This window comes from Rattus norvegicus, chromosome 5 (genome assembly GCF_036323735.1).
Source record: "Rattus norvegicus strain BN/NHsdMcwi chromosome 5, GRCr8, whole genome shotgun sequence".
Classification (NCBI taxonomy): Eukaryota; Metazoa; Chordata; class Mammalia; order Rodentia; family Muridae; genus Rattus; species Rattus norvegicus.
The window spans coordinates 38,780,703-38,801,607 of NC_086023.1; the positions used below are offsets into that span (position 1 = coordinate 38,780,703).

The 20,905-nt window shown below is 38.1% G+C and overlaps 1 protein-coding gene across 3 annotated transcripts in view; it reads right to left on the reverse strand.

The window, feature by feature from the left end:
- Nkain3 (Sodium/potassium transporting ATPase interacting 3) overlaps positions 1–20,905 on the reverse strand; it is a 696,335-nt gene that overhangs the window by 370,127 nt on the left and 305,303 nt on the right. For all 3 annotated transcript variants that reach the window (XM_039110792.2, NM_001109540.2, XM_063288441.1), the window contains exon 2: positions 11,606–11,743. In XM_039110792.2, the coding sequence (XP_038966720.1) occupies positions 11,606–11,743 (138 nt within the window). The remainder of the gene's footprint in view (positions 1–11,605; positions 11,744–20,905) is intronic.

The window sequence follows — 20,905 nt, forward strand, 5'->3', positions numbered from 1 at the left end:
AACAGCGATAATTAGGCAGGGGAAAGAAAAAAGTAAGCAGAATCTGTACTAACAGCTTGGATAGTCACTTAGTCCTCTGTAGGTGAATAGAATAGGGTAGGTGTTTACTAAGTGCCAATTTAGTAAAAGGACTACAAATTTCCCAAGAAGAAAAGAGAATAGGTCATTCCAAGTGGAAGATTCCGAATGTGCTCCCGAGGAGTTGGTGGCCCAAAGGAAACACCAGAGATCTCTGAAAGGGGGGTAAAAGGCATAAGAGAGCAGAAAAGCAATTTTCTCTAGCTTGACTTCACACTCCATGTATATTGGAAATTTCCTGAAAGATGCTGAAGAGCATCTTCCATATTTCCTTGTAGCTAAACATTTTTATAAGGGTGATTAGCTCTTTGAGGTCAAGTATGGCCTTACTGATCGTCTTTTGTTAGAAATGGTAGAAACTTAGCTCCCATGTCACTACAGTTTGAGTTCCACTTATTTGCCAGAGCAACAGACATCATATCTTATTAGTTTTTGAGTAAGCACTTAGCGAGTACCCAGTGTTCCAAAGCCTTTATTAGTTTTGGTGGACTAAGTATAATTGACATATAAGAAGAAGGGGGCACAAAGAATAGCAGACATGGCTTCAAGATAAAACCTCCTACAATATAAATGTCAAGTAGCAACTGTGGTACCGTTATGGTATGTGACACAAGAAAAAGACTGAAGTCTGTCCTCAGATGTCTAATGAGGGTCTGGAAGGGTTAGGATAACTGCAGAAGTACCTAGAACCTGAGATCTTTGCTGTGAATCTTCAGGGAAGAAGGAATTGAAAGGATTTCTGGGCTGGAATTATCATAGTACACTTATAAGTTTAAAGCCATAGCTGCCATTCATTCACTAAAGAAGCAGACTATCATGTTTTAGTAGGTCTTAGTGACTAGAAAAGACTGCATATAAAGAGTGTTCTATCTTTTCAGTGGCTCCCTACCAAAGGGAGAAGGTGAGGCGAGTAGGTTCCTTCTCCAGAGGCAAAAAGCGAGGAGGGAGAACAGCTGGGTAGAGGCGTGGGGAATCTTGAACCCAGCGAAGAGAGTTGAATAGCTTGTGACTGGCCCCTTAGCTCACTTGTCCTATTCCTGTCTACATCTCCAGTCCCTTTCTCCCATAGTCTTGCCTGGTATCTATGGCCAACTCAGCATTTCCTTGGATACATATCCCTCTGTGCAGTTTAATGATTAATCACTCTGCTCCTTTCTTCTGTGGCATGAGCATGATTAGTAATTTGTTCACATGCAAATCTTCTTTATTAGGCAGAATCTTTGAGAAAAGTGAGTGTAATGGAGAAACTGTACTGTTTTCTCATTCTTGTATCCCATCAGTTCACAATGCTCCCTTGGCAATCATGGGCATTGCTTCTCTTTCTTGGTTTCTATGCTTTGGTTCATTCCTTCTTTTTAACCCCACCCCCATCCCCCGCCCCCAGTAAGGGGAAGGAAGCTTTAGATCTGCTAGAATCTTTAGCACGACTCCTTAGGCAAGGGGAGAAAGAAAGCAATAATTGGCTGAGAAAGCAAGACCTCCATGCCAAATGCTTCATTTGAGTTAATCTGCCTGTAAGGTCTGTTTTAATCCTTAATTTATAGGTGAGGGAGGACTTGTGAGATGGTTAAGTGACTTGCTCATGGGACCTAGCAGGGAGCAGGAGAACCAGAGGTGTATTGGTCCCACTACTCTTACTACTTTACTGAAGTTCTCTCACCAGGTTTCAAGCCTTAAGTTGTTCATGATTTAAATGCTGGTCTTAGAATTAATCCTGATCTGTTTCCCTGGCAATCACAGATTACTATTGCCTATGATGAGTTCCAAATTCCCATATGACTACAAATTGCCTATGAAAGTAAGCTCTAATTGTAAACTTGGCACAATGCAGAATCAGCTGGATATAATTTCAGTGGAGAATTGTTTAGATTAGCTATCCTGTGGGCATGTCTGTCAGGAGCTATCTCAATTTCTTAAATGAATGTGAAAAGACTCATCCTAAAAGTCCTAGACTATATAAAAAGAAGAAAGTGGCTGAGCACAGGCATGCATGTCTTAATTGACTGTTCTCTCTTCTAGACATGTTACTACTTCAAGTTCTTGCCACCTTTACTTTCCAGCACTGGTAGATTATAACATAAAATTGTGAGGTAAAACAAATTCTCTACCCCTTAAATTACTTACATCAATATATTTCTGTCACAGGAAATGAAATTAAGGCAGTTCTTTTTGAGGCAAATGCCTAAAGAATCACAAAAAATGATATGTCTGTTCATAATGGTTACTTTCATAGTTGAGGAAGATTACTGTACTATTGCAACTGTGGGCTAGTTTTTCATTTTCTTATGTACACACAAGTCAACTGTGGGTTCTTCTAAGGTTGGTCTCTCTCTCTCTCTCTCTCTCTCTCTCTCTCTCTCTCTCTGTGTGTGTGTGTGTGTGTGTATGTGTACTCTTTTTTGACACTATACCTAGCAACCTGAAATCAACTTTAATATTAAAACATATAGAAAATGGCTGTGAGATAAGTCACATGGGTGACACAAGGGGCAGCAGCTTTTCAGTGGCAGCAAAAGGCAACCTTAATCTGAAAACTAAAGATAATTCCATTCTGGACTACAAGAGGAAGGGAAGCACAAGACTGTGCTACTTATGCACCACATATAACACAATGTGAAACTTTTAATTGTAAGTAAATGACAGACATTTTGAATGAAGAAGTAAATAAAGAAAGAAAGGGAGGAAGGAAGGAAGGAAGAAAGAAAGAAAGAAAGAAAGAAAGAAAGGAAGGAAGGAAGGAAGGAAGAAAGAAAAGAAAAAACAATCTTAGGAGATGATGAATGGAAAGAAGGAAGTTAGAGGAAGAGGAAGTAAAAGGGAAGGAAGAGAAAATAGGAGCTATACATAAATTTGGTCAGGAGATCAGGAATATTCTTGATCTTAACCATTTAGGGAGCCTATAAGAGTTCTTAGCTAATAATTTAGGAAAGTGGAAACTACACACTGGGAAAGACAAAGGCTAGCACTTCACACGAAACTACTAGAATTCTCAACTGAGGAATACCAAAATAGCTCAGAAGCACCTAAAGAAATATTCAACATCCTTAGTCATCAGGGAAAGGCAAATCAAAATAACCCTGAGTTTCTACCTCATACCATCAGAAAAGTTAAGATAAAAAAACTCAGGTGACAGCAGATGCTGGTGAGGATGTGGAGATAGAGGAACACTCCTTCATTGATGGTGGGATTGAAAGCTGGAACAACCATTCTGGAAATCAAAAAATTCAGTTCCTCAAAAAATTCAACTTAGTACTACATGAGGACCCAGCTATACTACTCCTGAGCATATACCCAAAAGGTGCTCCAATATATAACAAGAACACATGCTCCACTATGTACATAGCAGCCTTATTTATAATAGCCAGAAGCTGGAAATAACCCAGATGTCCTTCAACAGAGGAATGGATACAGAAAATATGCTACATTTAAACAATGAAGTACTACTCAGCTATTAAAAACAATAACTTCATGAAATTTATAGGCAAATGAATGGAACTAGAAAATATCATCCTGAGTGAGGGAACCCAGTCACAAAAGAACACACATGGAATTAGTTCAAAAGCTCTGAATACCTAAGATGTAATCCAAAGACCACATAAAGCTCAAGAAGAAGGAAGGCCAAAGTGTGGATGCTTCAGTCCCCCTTAGAAGGGGGAACAAAATATTCATGAGAGGAAATATGGAGACAAAGTGTAGAGAAGGGACTGAAGGAAAGGTCACCCAGAGACTGGGGATATATCCCATGTGCAGATACCAAAACCAGACACTACTGTGGATGCCAAGAAGTGCTTGCTGACAGAAACCTGATATAGCTGTCTCCTGAGAGGCTCTTCCAGAGTCTGACAAATACAGAGGCAGATGCCTGTGGCCAACCATTGGACTGAGCACTGGGTCCCCAATGGAGGAGTTAGAGAAAGGTCTGAAGGAGATGAAGGGTTTTGCAACCTGTCTGAAAAACATCAACCAACCAGATACCCTAGAGCTCCTTGGGACTAAATCCCCAACCAAAGAGTACAAATGGAGGGACCCATGGCTCCAGCTGCATATGAAGCATATGATGCATATGAAGTTAGACATCAATGGGTAGAGAGGTCCTTGGTCCTGTGAAGGCTCAATGCCAGGGTGGGAAGGCAGGAGTGGGTGGGTGGGTGAGGGAACACCCTCATAGACGCAGGGGGAAGAGGTAGGGATAGGGATTTTCTAAAGGCGAAACTGGAAAGGGGATAGCATTTTAAATGTAAATAAAATATTTATTAAAAATCATAAAGAAAGAATAAATATAGCAGAAACCTAAATCAAGCAGTAGTTATGGAGAAAGGGTACATTTAGAGTATAAAAGTAATCAGAACTGAACAGTGTCTCCAACAGATACCTACAGCATCATTCTATATATACCTGTCTGGTCCCGGGATCTTAATAGAATAACAATAGCAATAAACACTTGACATTACTTCTACTTAAAGTTTAACCAATAACTTGCTATTCTGCAGTTACTAAGGCATCCTATCACATATTCTATCCCCAGGAAATCTCTTTATATTAATCATATGATAGCTCAGATGATTTTCAACAGTAGACCAGGAATTGTTTAGACCCATAGCAAAGTGAGGAAGGAACATCAAGTACTCTTTACTCCTTATCAACTTCCAAGTCTTTACTTCTATGAAATGAAGAATGATAACACAAGGTATATTTTGATATTCCAGTGATGTAACTGGTATATTTTTTCAAAGCAAGTGATGTTTTTTTAAAATTTGTAAACAAGCTAGATTTAACAAAATCTAAAGATAAATAATTTAAGTCATTTTTTTCAAATGTGGTAAATTCATAATGCTGAAAAAAATCTATGGTATATTTTGTAATCTTAGAGGATGATAGGCCTAATTACAGTAATTTTCATTATTAAAATTCATTACTTCCCATAAAAATGGCCTATATTGTTGGCTTATTTTTTTTATAGGAATGGCAACTAAATACTGTGAATGTCATCAGTTCCATGTAGGCCACACTGTGCATCTCAATGAGTGCCCTGCAACACAGTAGGCTGGCCATGCTTGGCATACCTTGCAAGATGGATAAGTGATTGAACTGTATCTTGACATTCAGTTTTTTAACAAATTGGAAACAAAAAAAAATATGAGTTACCAAACACCATTGTATTCATGCAGTTATAATATCCTATGTTAATGAAAATGGTGTGTTATGATGTTCAATTATTAAATCATTGTGCTAGATTTTTTGCTTTCTATACTTAGTGGCGTTTTCATTGAATATTAATGGTACCTGAGTATACTGATGGACTACGAATATATACTAAGTCTCATTATAGCATCAAGTGTTTCATCAAGCCTCCTACTCTATCTAAACTGTGTCTTAAATTCATTATACAATGACTGACTCTGTCAGCTTAGACTGTGAGCATGGCTTTGCTCTAGGTGAATCGTTCTGTGAATTTTCTATTTTACAAATATAGATTTATTCCGAAATTGAGAATTTAAAAGGAAGAGCAGAAATACCAGGTCACTTAAAATACTCACAAATTATTTTATTCATTTTTCATTTTTAAATAGAAAGATCATAGTGTTTATATGAAGAGACACAAGAATAATACTTTTCATCCCCCACCTCATCCATACCTAAAGATAGCATGACGCCCCAGGAGTTCTGACACCACTAAGCTCACAGGTGAGTTTCCCCTCAAAGCCCAAATATCTGACCTGAGACCCCCTTTGGGACCCAGAAGACACAGGACTTGCTACCCTTCCAGAGATATACTTTCCTTCTGATTCTTATTACACACAGGAGCAGATATGCTCCAGGACCAGCTACCCTGCTCATACCCAGAGTCAGCTTGACTCTCAGGCATTGTGTCATAGCCAGGCTCACAGATAAGGCACTCCAGACCCCATCCCACACCCAGAGTCAGCCTGACCCATGGAGACCCAACATAACCAGGGTTATAGCAGGGACAGGCTCCAGTCAGACACAGCAAGGCCAGTTAATACAAGAGATAACACAAGAGATAACCAGCTGGACAGAGGGAAGAACAGGAACATAAGCAACAGAAACCAATGCCATATGGCACCATCACAACCCAATTCTCCTACCACAACAAGTCCTGAATACCCTAACAAAAAGCAAGATTCTGATATCAAATTCCAACTCATAAAGATGGTAGATAACCCTAAGGAGGATATAACACCCTTAAAGAAATACAGGGCACCCAGGAAAACAGGTTAAAGCCTTTCTAGAAAAAACACATAAAGTCCTCAAAGAAATACATGAAAACACAAACAAACAGGTGAAGTAACCAGGATCTAAGAATGGAAAAAGAAATAGTTAAGAAATCACAAAGGGAGACAACTCTGGTGACAGACAACTTAGGAAAGAGATCAGGAGTCACGGATGCAAGCATCGCCAACAGAATACAGAGAGATAGAAGAGAGAAGCTCAGGTATAGAAGATACCACAAAGGACATTGACACAACACTTAAAAAAATACAAAGTGTTTGCAAAACTTCTAGCCCAAAAGGTCCAGGAAATTCAGAACATAATGAAAAGATCAAAGAGAGAATATTCCCAATTTAATGGGCCAGTAAATACCTTCAACAAAATCGTAGAAGAAAATGTCCCTATACTTAAAAAAAATGTCCATATGTGTACAAGAAACCTACAGAATGCCAGATAGTCTGGACCAGAAAAGAAAATCCTCCTGTTACATCCTGTCACATAATAATCAAAACACCAAATGAACAGAACAAAGAAAAAATATTAAACGGGGTAAGGGAAAATGGGCAAGTAACATATAAAGTGAGAACTATCAGAAGTACACCAGACTTCTCAACAGAGACTCTAAAAGCCTGAAGATCTTTGGAAAATGTCATACAGACACTAAGAGAACAAAAATGCTAGCCCAAACTCTTATACCGAGCAAAACACTAATTACCATAGAGGGAGAAACCAACATGATTACATGACAAATTCAAATTTATAAAATATCTTTCCACTAAGCTAGCCCTACAGAAGATAATATAAGGAAAACTCCAAAACTAGGTCAGATACTATATCTTAGAAAACCAAGAAATTAATCTTCTCACAACAAACCCAAAAAAAGAGAACCACACAAACGTAATTCCATATCTAATAACAAAAAACAGGAAGCAACAATTATTGGTCATAAATATATCTCAACATCAATGGACTCAACTCCCCAATAAAACGCCATAAGCTGAAAGACTGGATACATAAACAGGACTCAGTATTTTACTGCATACAGGAAACACACCTCAGTGACAGAAACTACCTTAGAGTAAAGGACTGGAAACATTTCCCAAGCAAAAGGTCCCAAGAAATAAGCTGGAGTAGCCCTTCTAATATCCAAGAAAATAGACTTTCAACCAAAATTATCAAAAAATATGGGGAAGGACACTTCATACTTATTGAAGGAAAAATCCACCAAGATGAGCTCTTAATTCTGAACAATTATACCCCAAATGAAAGGGTACCCACATTTGCTCAAACTACTCGTTGAACCACACAATAATAGTGAGAGACGTTAACACCCTACTCTCACCAATGGACAGACCATGGAAACAAACACTAAACAGAGACAGAGAAACTAACAGAACTTATGAACCAAATGTATTTGACAGATATTTACAGAAAATTTCACGCTAAAACAAAAGAATGTTCTTCTTCTCAGCATCTCATAGTACCTTCTCCAAAACTGACCATATAATTGGTCACAAAACAGGCCTCAACAAATACAAGAAGATTGAATTAATCCCATGTATTCTATCTGATCACCATGGACTAATGCTGTTCTTCCATAACAACAAAAACAACAGAAAGCCAGAATACTCCTGGAAGCTAAACAACTCTCTACTCAGTGATAACTTGGTCAGGGAAGAAATAAAAAAAGAAAGACTGTAGAATTTAACAAAAATGAAAGCATAGAATACCCAAACATATGGGACACAATTAAAACAGTGCTAAGAGGAAAACTCATAGCTCCAAGTGCCTCCAAAAAGAAACTGGAGAGAGCATACACTAGCAGCTTGACAGCACATCTAAAGGCTCTAGAACAAAAAGAAACAAATACACCCAAGAGGAGTAGACTACAAGAAATAATCAAACTTAGGACTGAAATCAACCAAGTAGAAACAAAGAAAACGATCCAAAGAATCAACAAAGCAAAACTATTTAGAGGGCACAGAAACAGTATCAAAATTAACAAAATCAAAAAGGAGACTTAACAACAGAAACTAAGGCAATTCAAAAAATCATCAGATCCTAGTACGAAAGCCTATACTTAAGATAACTGGAAAAATCTAGATGAAATGGTATGGATGAATTTTAGGCATGTACCAAAGTTAAATCATGATCAGATAAAACATCTAAACAGTCCCATAAACCCTAAATAAATAACGGCATTTATTAAAAGTCTCCCTACCACAGGACCAGATGGTTTTAATGAAAAATTCTATCAGACATTCAAAGAAGAACTAACACTAATACTTCTCAAAACATTCCACAAAATAGGAACAGAAGGAACACTATCTAATTCATTCTACAATTCCACAGTTGCACTGAAACATAAACCACATAAAGATCCAACAATGAAAGAGAACTTCAGACAAAAACCCTTATGAAAATCTATGAAAAAATACTCAATAAAATTTTTGCACACTTAATCCATCAAGAGGATCATTCACCATGATCCAGTAGACTTCATTCAAAGGATGCAGAGATGGTTCAATATACAAAAATCCATCAAAATAATTCACTATACAAAGAAACTCAAAGTAAACAACAACAACAACAACAACAACAAAACAAAAACCAAAGCAAACAAAAACCACATGATCATCTCATTACATGCTAAAAAATCCTTTGCAAAGTACAACACCTTATGTTTGGAGGGGAAACAAGACAAGGTTGCCTACTCTCTCCCTATATATTCAATATAGTACTCAAAGTTTTAGCCAGAGCAATTAGGCAACAAAGGGATACAAATTGGAAAGGAAGACATTACAATATCACTATTTGCAAATGATATAATAGTGTACATAAGCCACTCCAAAAATTCTACCAAAGAACTCCTAAAGCTGACAAACAACTTTAGCAAAGTGAGTGGATATGAAATTAACTCAAACAAAGGAGTAGTCTTCCTCTACGTGAAGGATAAATGGGCTGAGAAAGGAATTAAAGAAACAACACCCAACACAATAGTCACAAATAATATACAATATCTTGGTGTGACTTTAACCAAGCAGGTGATCGATCTTCATGACAAGAACTTCAAGTCTCTGAAGAAAGAGATTGAAGAAGCCTTCAAACAATTGAAAGATCTGCCATTCTCATGTTTCTGCAGGATTATCATAGTCAAAATGGACATCTTACCAAAAGCAATCTACATATTCAATGCAATCTCCATCAAAATTCCAACACAATTTTTTTAGAGATAGAAAGAGCAATTCTCAAATTCATCAGGAATAAGTAAGACCCAGGATAGCTAAAACTATTCTCAACAATAAGAGAACTGGGGGGAGGGGTATCACCATGCCTGTCCTCAAGGTCTACTACAGAGCAATAGTGATAAAATCCATATGGTACTGGTATAGAGTCAGACAGGTAGATCAATGGAATAGAACTGAAGACCCAGAAATGAACCCACATTTCTATAGTCACTTGATCTTTGACAAAAAATGCAATACCATCCAGTGGAAAAAGGAATGAGTTTTTAACAAATTGTGTTTGTTCAACTTCAAGAATGTAGAAAAATGCAAATTTATCTAATTTTATCTGTTTGTACAAATCCCAAGTTGAAGTGTATAAAGGACTTCAACATAAAACCTGAAAGGCTAAACGTAATAGAAAAAAAATGGAAAAGAGACTCGAACACATTGACACAGTGGAAATTTTTATGAACAGAACACCAATGGCTCAGGATCTAAGATCAACAATTGACAAATGGGACTTCAAAAAATTTAAGTTTCTGTAAGGCAAAAGACACTACCAATAGGATAAAACATCAATCTACAGATTGGGAAACGATCTTTACTAACCCTGTATCTGATAGAGGACTTATATAAAAAATACATAAAAAAATTCAAGAAAGTAGACTTCAGAGAACCAAATAGCCCTATTAAAAATAGGGTGCATTCTCAACTGAGGAAACTTGAATGGCCAAGTAGCCAATAAAGAAAATTTTCATCATCCTTAATCATCAGACAAATGCAAATCAAAACTACCCTGAGACTTCTACCTCACACCAATCGGAATGTCTAAGATCAAAACTCAGGAGACTGCAGATGCTGGAGAAGTTGTGGAGAAAGAGGAACACTCTTCTATTGTTGGTGGGATTGCAAGCTTGCACAACCACTTTGGAAAACAATCTGGCAGTTCCTCAGAAAACTGGAAATAGACCAAGCTATACCACTCCTGGGCATGTACCTAAGAGATAACAAGGACACATGCTCCACTATGTTCATAGCAGCCTTAATCGTAATAGCCAGAAGCTGGAAAGAATACAGATGTCCTTCAATGGAAGAATCGATAGAGAAAATGTGATACATTTTACACAATGGAGAACTACTCAGCTATTAAAAATGATGACTTCATGAAATTCGCAGGTAGATGGATGGAACTAGAAAATATCATCCTGAGTGATGTAACCCAGACCCAAATGGTCACACATGGTATACAACTGATAAGTGGATATTAGCCCAAAAGCTTGGAATACCCACGATATAATTCACAGACCATATCTAGCTTAACAAGAAGGAAGACCAAAATGTGGATTCTTCTATCTTATTTAGGAGGAATAAAAATGATCATGGGAGGTAGAGGGTGGGAGGGACCTATGAGGGAGAAGGGAAGGGGCAGGGGAGAGAAGGCAGGATCAGGTATGGGAAGAGAGAGAAAAGAAATTCAGAGTGTCAGGAAAATGAATAGAAATATGTAGTAGTGGGGGTGGGGAATGGGGAAACCACTAGAAAGTTCCAGACACCAGGGAAGTGAGAGGTTTCTCACTCAACTAAGATGAGATTAGCAGAAATATCCAACAGAGTGAAGATAGCCCCTGACTAATACAGATGCAGATACAGCCAGGCATCAGACTGAGCCCCAAGACCCAAAGGGAAGTTTTAGAGGAAGGACTGAAGGAGCTGAAGGGGATTGCAACCCCATATGAAAAACAACAATAGCAACTAACAGACTCCTGACCACCACACACACACCACGCTCCAAGATACTAAACCACCAACCAAAGTATATGGGTCCATTGCACCAGCTACCTCTGTAGCAGAGAATTGCCTGGGAGGGAAGGCCCTCGATCCTGTGGAGGGTTGATGCCCTGCATAAGAGAATGCTAAAAGGGTGAGGCAGAAGTGGGAGGGTAGGTAGTAGAGCACCCTTTAATAGGCAAAGGGGAGTGGGATGGGATGGGAGGGTTGCAGAGGTTAGATTGGGAAGGGGGACAACATTGAAATATAAATAAATGAAATAACCAATTAAAAAAACTTACCACCATGATGTAACGTGGTCTATACTGAATGGTTCCAAACAGACCCAATATGACAACTATTATATGCAGGAAATTTCCAAGAATGGGTGCCCACTGGAAGCCGAGGAAGTCAAAGATCTGCCTCTCCAAAGCTGAAAGCTGCAACAAAATGGAATTCATTATTGGCTAATCCAGACTCAATTATATCATATTCCTCACTAGCTCCCAGCTGCAGGAATTTGCATATTCAATTACAATCATGCTTGTAGACTTTATCCTTCCTTTCTCTTTGTTTTTTTTGCTTGTTTCTTTCTTTCTTTTCATTTCTTCTTTTCTTCCTTCTCTTCCCTCCCCTTCCCTTCTCCTTCCTTCCTTTCTTTCTTTCTTTCTTTCTTTCTTTCTTTCTTTCTTTCTTTCTTTCTTTTTTCTTTCTTTTGGTTTTTCTAATGTGGTGCTGATGATCAAGCTGAGATGGCCATGTGTGTTTAACAAGAACTCTAACATTGAGCTTTACCATCAGTCTCCATTGCTAGAACCTATTCAGCAAACTCTTTAATTCAGTTTTACTCAGCAAAACTTATAAAGTAACTTGAATATTCTGAATTCCAATATAGAGTTTTAAATCTGTCTCATGTCATGACCTAATTATACATACATTTACACATTTTCTACAGAAAAATATTCAGACATAGAACGTGTCTTAAATTAATTATTATTTTCCAACAAGTGATTAGCTAGCACAGCACACTAGAACAATATCAATAACTTTATGTGTGCAATAAAAAATACTGGTATCAAATTTGGACAAAAGAAAACAAAACAAAACCCTTATCTTCTTTTTTTTTTTCTTCCCAATAGATCACTTTATTTGGTACTTGTTTTGTTGCTGTTGCAAACCACCTGACAAGCAATTTAAGAATGAAAGTTTCATTTTATTCATGGTTTGAAGAATACAATACATCAGGACGATAAAAGCAAGGCAGGAGGGTGGGGTGGAAGCTAACATTGTATCTGTGGTCAACAATCAAAAGCAGATGCATAATGATGGTAAGCTAGGTTTTTCCTTTTTCCACTCAACAGTCTAGGATAATTCTATGGAACAGAAGGTACCAAGCACATTCAAATGGATCTATCCTTCTTGGTGAAATCCCTCTAGAGAGACCTTCACAGAAATGCCCATAGTAATGTGTTTAGGGTGCTTCCAGATCCAGTCAAATCAACACTAAAGATTAGCCACAAGAATCACATAATTCTGGTCCTTGCTCACTACAGTGTAACTTGCATGGGATTCCTCCTCCTGTGCTCCATGAGAAGTCTACAGTCCCGAGAATGGTTTGGAGCAGCTAAAAGATGCCCAATAGTTTTTGAATGATACATAAATGAATTAGTATTTAAAATAATGTTTTATTACTTGATTTTGGGTATAGAGAGCTCATAGGAAAACTTGTAGTCATTTTTCGCCTTTGACATTTTAGTTCATGGTAACTGCACTCAGGTAGTTTAGCAAACACTTCGACTTGCTGAGTTATAGCTTTTTAACCCTGTTTCTTTAACACTAGTTCTACTAGATTTGAACAATAATAAAATCTGTTTCTATGAGAACAAATTTTGCTTATGCTAGTAGTACTTTCATACACATATTTTAAAGTTACAAGACATTTGTTAAAATATATAATAATATACTAATTGCTTAACATTAATTGCAATGTACAAATTTATCTATTGTTACTTGCTTTGATGTTTCATGGATTGTCTGCTATCCCAATATAGTTCTTTTTTTTTTAAATTTAGAGAATACTTTATTAGTTTTTGTAATCAAACCCACGTAGATAAGACCTTACATATTTAATACAGTGTGTTACCCCTGTACAAATGGAAAAAACTTAAGTTCAACATTTCTAGACCAATATGGCTGTTAATTTCTGTACAGTGCCAACTCAACACAGTAAACGGGGATACTTTTTTCCAAAGTTGACAGCACAGCTAAAGTTTCAAAAAATTCAAATTATATATCTGTATATATATATATATATTTATTTATATAAAAAGACCAATAATAGCAGTGTGTTATGCATCAACAGCAGCAACAGCTTTTCCAGGTTCTGCAGTCATCTGAACAAAACTGTAGAGACATCCAGCACACTCCATTAAAAAAAAAAAGTAAAAAAACAAAACCCGAGAAAACAGCACAGGTCTGTTACTCTTGTGGTACCTGGCACCATTTTTTTTTTAGATTAGCTTCTCAATCATCATCTGGAAAGAAAACATTCTGAGCAACATCATTAAAAACAGCTCTGATAAAGCACGGTCACTACTACGTATCATAAAGCAGGTACAAGCTATTTTACATCCACAGAGGTATGATACAGTACTGTCCTACATCTATAATACTAGAGGATACAATTTAAAAGGCATTATTTGAGACTTGATTCTACTTTTCCAGCAGAGGGCCCAAAGGATGGTGTGACACAGCTTTGTAAAGAAACATACTCTAGACAGGATTTCCTTTCACTAGTGGCACAGTTCTAAGGACTCATTCTCTCCATGAATGTCAGCTAAAACCGTTATTAAAAAAATGAAATATCCCTAAAACAAAACCGTATAACCACCGGATTCACATGAAGATGACCTAGTGGAGACAAGCTGGACCTCACCTTACCAACAAGCTATCAAATCTGTTATGTTTAAACAGTGAGACCTCCAAGGAAGGAGATGCCAAGTAGTGCTTCAAAGCTTCGGACCACCATCAAACACAGCATCCTTTTCAACAGAAGCAGAAGCTCATCTGAATATGCTCAAGGATGCTGACATCAACATTTAATCATGTCCTCACTCATCTAGGAAGAAGGGGAGATCAGTTACTACAGTACTTTATTGTGTTCAACCAAATCACCATGTTACAAAAATAGCAAGCTGCCATAATGAAAAATAAGGCTCCTCTATCTAGCACCAGATAGCATCATTTTACTTTCAAGCCTAGAAATTGCACACTTGTATATAAACCAACCGAAGATGAGGATTGAGAGTTCATCTTGGTGGAATTTTCCTTTGATGAATATGAAGTGTCCTTCCTTATCTTTTTTGATGACTTTTAATTGAAAATTGATTTTAGTTGATATTAGAATGGCTGCTCCAGCTTGCTTCTTCTGACCATTTGCTTGGAAAGTTGTTTTCCAGCCTTTCACTCTGAGGTAGTGTCTGTCTTTGTCTCTGAGGTGTGTTTTCTGTAGGCAGCAGAATGCAGGGTCCTCATTGAGTATCCAGTTTGTTAACCTATTTCTTTTTATTGGGGAGTTGAGGCCATTGATGTTGAGAGATATTAAGGAATAGTGATTATTGCTTCCTGTTATATTCATATTTGGATGTGAGGTTATGTTTGTGTGCTTTTCTTCTCTTTGTTTTGTTGCCAAGACGATTAGTTACTTGCTTCTTCTAGGGTATAGCTTGCCTCCTTATGTTGGGCTTTACCCTTTATTATCCTTTGTAGTGCTGGATTTGTAGAAAGATATTGTGTAAATTTGGTTTTGTCATGGAATATCTTGGTTTCTCCATCTATGTTAATTGAGAGTTTTGCAGGATACAGTAACCTGGGCTGGCATTTGTGTTCTCTTAGGGTCTGTATGACATCTGTCCAGGATCTTCTGGCCTTCATAGTTTCTGGCGAAAAGTCTGGTGAGATTCTGATAGGTCTGCCTTTGTATGTTACTTGACCTTTTTCCCTTACTGCTTTTAATATTCTTTCTTTATTTTGTGTGTTTGGTGTTTTGACTATTATGTGACGGGAGGTGTTTCTTTTCTGGTCCAATCTATTTGGAGTTCTGTAGGCTTCTTGTATGCCTATGGGTATCTCTTTTTTTAGGTTAGGGAAGTTTTCTTCTATGATTTTGTTGAAGATATTTACTGGTCCTTTGAGCTGGGAGTCTTCACTCTCTTCTATACCTATTATCCTTAGGTTTGATCTTCTCATTGAGTCCTGGATTTCCTGTATGTTTTGGACCAGTAGCTTTTTCTGCTTTACATTATCTTTGACAGTTGAGTCAATGATTTCTATGGAATCTTCTGCTCCTGAGATTCTCTCTTCCATCTCTTGTATTCTGTTGGTGAAGCTTGTATCTACAGCTCCTTGTCTTTTCTTTTGATTTTCTATGTCCAGGGTTGTTTCCATGTGTTCTTTCTTGATTGCTTCTATTTCCATTTTTAATTCCTTCAACTGTTTGATTGTGTTTTCCTGGAATTCTTTCAGGGATTTTTGTGTCTCCTCTCTATGGGTTTCTACTTGTTTATTTATGTTTTCCTGGAATTCTTTCAGGCATTTTTGCGATTCCTCTCTGTAGGCTTCTACTTGTTCTCTAAGGGAGTTCTCCACGTCTTTCTTGAAGTCCTCCAGCATCATGATCAAATACTATTTTGAAACTAGATCTTGCTTTTCTGGTGTGTTTGGATATTCCATGTTTATTTTGGTGGGAGAATTGGGCTCAGATGATGCCATGTAGTCTTGGTTTCTGTTGCTTGGGTTCCTGCACTTGCCTCTCGCCATCAGATTATCTCTAGTGTTACTTTGTTCTGCTATTTCTGACCGTGGCTAGACTGTCCTATAAGCCTGTGTGTCAGGAGTGCTGTAGACTTGTTTTCCTGTTTTCTTTCAGCCAGTTATGGGGACAGAGTGTTCTGCGTTCGGGCGTGTAGTTTTTCCTCTCTACAGGTCTTCAGCTGTTCCTGTGGGCCTGTGTCTTGAGTTCACCAGGCAGTTTTCTTGCAGGGGAAAAGTTGGTCCTACCTTATTCCAAGGCTCAAGTGTGCTCGTGGGTACTGCCTAAGTCCTCTCTGCGGCGGCAGCAACTGGGAAGATCTGCGCCGCTCTTTCCGGGAGCCTCCGTGCACCAGGGTTCCAGATGACATTTGGTGTTTTCCTCTGGCGTCTGGATGTGCACAGAGTGCAGTCTCTTCTGGTTTCCCAGGCGTGTCTGCCTCTCTGAAGGTTTAGCTCTCCCTCCCACGGGATTTGGGTGCAGAGAACTGTTTATCCGGTCTGTTTCCTTCAGGTTCCGGCGGTGTCTCAGGCGCAGGAGTCCTGCCACTCCTGGGCCCTCCCCTAAGGGAACCCAGAGGCCTTATACAGTTGCCTCTTGGGCCAGGGATGTGGGCAGGGGTGGGCAGTGTTGGTGGTCTCCTCTGCTCTTCAGCCTCAGGAGTGCCCACCTGATCAGGCGGTGAGGTCTCTCTCCCACGGGGTTTGGGAGCAGAGAGCTGCTGCGGGCCAGGATCCGCGGGTGTGGGACTTCCGGTAAACACAGGAAGTGCCTGGTCCTAGAGGAATTTTGCCTCTGTGTGTCCTGAGTTCACCAGGCAGGTTTCTTGCGGGGTAAAAGTTGGTCCTACCTGCGGTTCCAAGGCTCAAGTTTGTTCGTGGGGTACTGCCTAAGTCCTCTCCGCTGTGGCAGCAACCGAGAAGATCTGCGCCGCTCTTTCCGGGAGCCTCCGTGCACCAGGCTTCCAGATGGCGTTTGGTGTTTTCCTCTGGCGTCTGGATGTGCAGAGTGCAGTCTCTTCTGGTTTCCCAGGCGTGTCTGCCTCTCTGAAGGTTTAGCTCTCCCTCCCACGGGATTTGGGTGCAGAGAACTGTTTATCCGGTCTGTTTACTTCAGGTTCCGGTGGTGTCTCAGGCAGGGGTCCTGCCGCTCCTGGGCCCTCCCCTACAGGAACCCAGAGGCCTTATACAGTTGCCTCTTGGGCCAGGGATGTGGGCAGGGGTGGGCAGTGTTGGTGGTCTCCTCCGCTCTGCAGCCTCAGGAGTCAACCCTTATCTTCTTGCATGAACTATATGTAAACAATTATGATTTGGATAGGAAGAATAATCCCCAAGCTTATGTTTTAAAATCTCGGTGCCCATGAACTTTTGTCATAGTTGGGGTGGGTGGTAACTCAACAGTGGACGAATTTCATGACTTAGTGGATTATTTGGGAATTTCAAAGGTGAGTTCTAGTTGGAAGAAGTAGGTCACTAGGGTGATGATTTTGAAGTATATATTTTTGTCCCTATGTTTGGTTTTTCATTACCTTGGTGTAAGCAGCTTTATTCTAGCATATACTCATCACAATCATCAGAGACCTGAGACAAAACAACTACTTGATCATAGACCTTCAAAACTAGGAGCAAGATAAAGCTTTCTTCCTTTAGTTGATTTCCTTAGACATTTAATCACAGCAATAGGAAACTAATTACTGTGTCAAATCTACCTGCTTTCCTTCATCTTCACTCAAATCCTAGCAGAGATAAGAGCTCAAAACTTTACAATAAGATTCCTTCTCATTTAGTTACTCCAAGTCTGTGATCCTAATGGAAAAAAAGTATGAAACAGTTCTTTGAGCCTTGTGATTTCAGTGAAATTACATTTGGTAAGGTCTTTTTGAATACCCCAATAAAAATTATGGTACCATATCAATTTTAGGAATACCATAGAAAATTATATTTGCATTATATATAATTAATTTTAAAGCAATACCTCAATGAATTAAACTGCATACTTAAATCATTTATGATTGAACAATGAATTTCAAAGAGTGAACACTGGCAATGTTATTATCGTGTACAAATGGTCCTCCTTATATTCTAAAACTAGAAATTGTATAGTCCCACCTGCCATGTGTTTGGATACTAATCTTATACAACTGAGGTCTTTCCTAGATTTTTCCTTGATAAAATAATAATTCTAATAAAATGATCCAGCAATTAGCTATATTGATAGCAGGAGAAACTAAATCTTTAAAATGCAAATGGCACCCTGGAGATTTTTCTACTTATGCAGCAGGTGTACGCCTGAATAAGTTTAATTACTTTGTACATAAAGAGATGTCCTCTATCCAGTAAGTGGGATTTAAGCTGGGGAGGAAAATAGAGGAGAGCTGATCCTCAAAGATAATCATACACAGCTACAGAGACATCGCAGGTGCATGCTAACTCCGAAGTGTGTTGTCACCATTTCTTGCATGGACGGATGTGCAGAAATTCCCAAGTACAGAGCAACAGAGCAATGGAAATATATTTTCAATCTCCTGTGTATCTCTGCTTCTGCTTCTAATTAGTTCCCAGGAACCTTCCCCTGAAGGAAGCAACGTTTTATTTATTGGCCCATCAGAGATATAAATATGTACTGTTTTTATGTCCAAATAGGATGAATAGGCTGAGCATAAAGCAACCCTGAAGAGCAGCCACAGGCAATTCATTCTGAAACGGAAACTCTATTTTAAAGCTGTCATGCATCACGGAAACCTTTAAAGTGAACTTTTAAAACAGAGAAAAACTCATTTCTCTGCTGTCAGATAATACATGGTTACTATTCCCTTTTATGATATGAGAAAAAAAATCCATAATGAAGGCAGGCAAATGAATGATAATTATTAGAAATCTGCTGTCTTCATCTGAGCTGCTCTATCACTTTTAGCATTTATTTTTCTGAGTACTTAAACAATAGACTTGAGATGGGTTGAAATAAAAGTACAAACAGAAGCCATCGAAAATTGCATACATCTAAATTTCTATTTTTTTGAATGTTGAAACTGGAAGCTTACACATTTGATGTAAGCTTGGGCTATATTGTAAGATCCTGTCTTAAAATATTCAAATGGGCGAACAAAAAGTAAGGGAAGGATTCTATCAAGAACAAGACACAGAACTAGGCTTACAATAAAATTGTGATTTGAGTTTGTTTAAAATCAACATCTGTAGCAACAATAAAAATGTGTTAAAAATAAAATAACCCAGTTCTCCAATAATCCTAACTACTGTCTTTAACTATTTAGTTATTTAGTTAACCAACAGATATTTTTCTCTGGATGCCATAATATCTAGGAGTACCTAGGACACTAGAGTAAAGATTCATAGTCACAAAATGAAATGTAAATAATATGTAAGTCACTTTACGAACTTTATGAATACTCTTTAGAAGTATCCCTGTCAGTGGTATAATGAAGTCCAGGCTCTTGCTGGGAATATGAACCTTACACAATCTGAATGTACTCTTTTCCTGGTGTCAGGTTGGGATCTTAGTGTTTACTGTGCAGGGATATTTACAAAATGGAAATTGCACCATGCTACAAATCAGGGTTTCCTTTATGTTTTGAGCATGTATTGTTGAACATTTTCATCATCATGGCAAAACAGCACTTAGGAGACAGTGGTTTTATCTAAGAGGAGCAAGAGTAGATAGTCACCACTTCGGTAAAATATCACAAACAAAGTCAACCCAGGCAAGAGGAGAGCAGAAGGGAAGGAGGCAGGAGAAAGAGCAGGTAGGGGTGGTGAGGAAGCCAAGTCAGGTAGATACTGAAAAGTCTCAGCAGAACAGAGAGGGCATAAGTCATGAAAATTAGATAAACGGGGAGAAAACAAGAAAGCATAGAGGCATAAGATCTTTCAGAAGAGCAAAGCCTACCACTCTCAAATTGAAATTAAAAAGTATTCAGTAGCATAAAAAGATTTCTTTAAAAAGGACATTGTTTCTAAATGAAAGTTTGCATAAGTAATAGTAGGGGAGCAAATAGAATATGATTAAACATGGATATGAATCTTTCTCTAATTAAAAACTAAAGTGATCAAAGTTTTAATAAATAACAAGTGGTAGTGTAATATATTTCAGCATATTTCATGGCTCTGTTGTCTGTACTTGGGAATTTCTGCCCATCCTTCCGTGCAAGAAATGATGACAGCACAGTTCATCGATTCACATATTGCCATTAACCATTCACTGGGTATCCTGAGTAATTGCTTATAATACTGTTCATAATTATGAAAATTAATTATATTTAGATAAAGCATTGTAAAACCTCTAGAATATAAACAGGTTTCTGGGCATTTTTCTAGGCTTATGATATGACAAGTACAGTGGAAGCTCATGCATTCTTTTTCTTTCTTTCTTTCCTTATTTTGTATTTTATTAAAGAAAATACTTGAGTGCTATAGAATCAAGCTGAAGTTATCTTTTACTTATTTGTTTTTAATCTCATTTTTTGAGTTGAATTATGCCTGTCTAAATGTTACCATTTTTAAAAAATCTGACAGCATTGGGTTTCAGAAGACAAAGAAGAGTCCTTTTATGTCCATTCCTTTTGAACAGTCCCATTGCTCACTAGAGACAGATGCATGCAAAATTCTGAAATGAGATCTCACTTGCCACAGAGACATAAGAAAGCATCAAATCAGCCATATTCTTATAAAAGTGAATTAAAAGCACACTGTGCAACTGTTACTGATGTGGCTAACTTTTACCTTAAGAATTCATGGGCTAAGCATTCTGTAATCAGAATGGATTAAATAGAATTTAA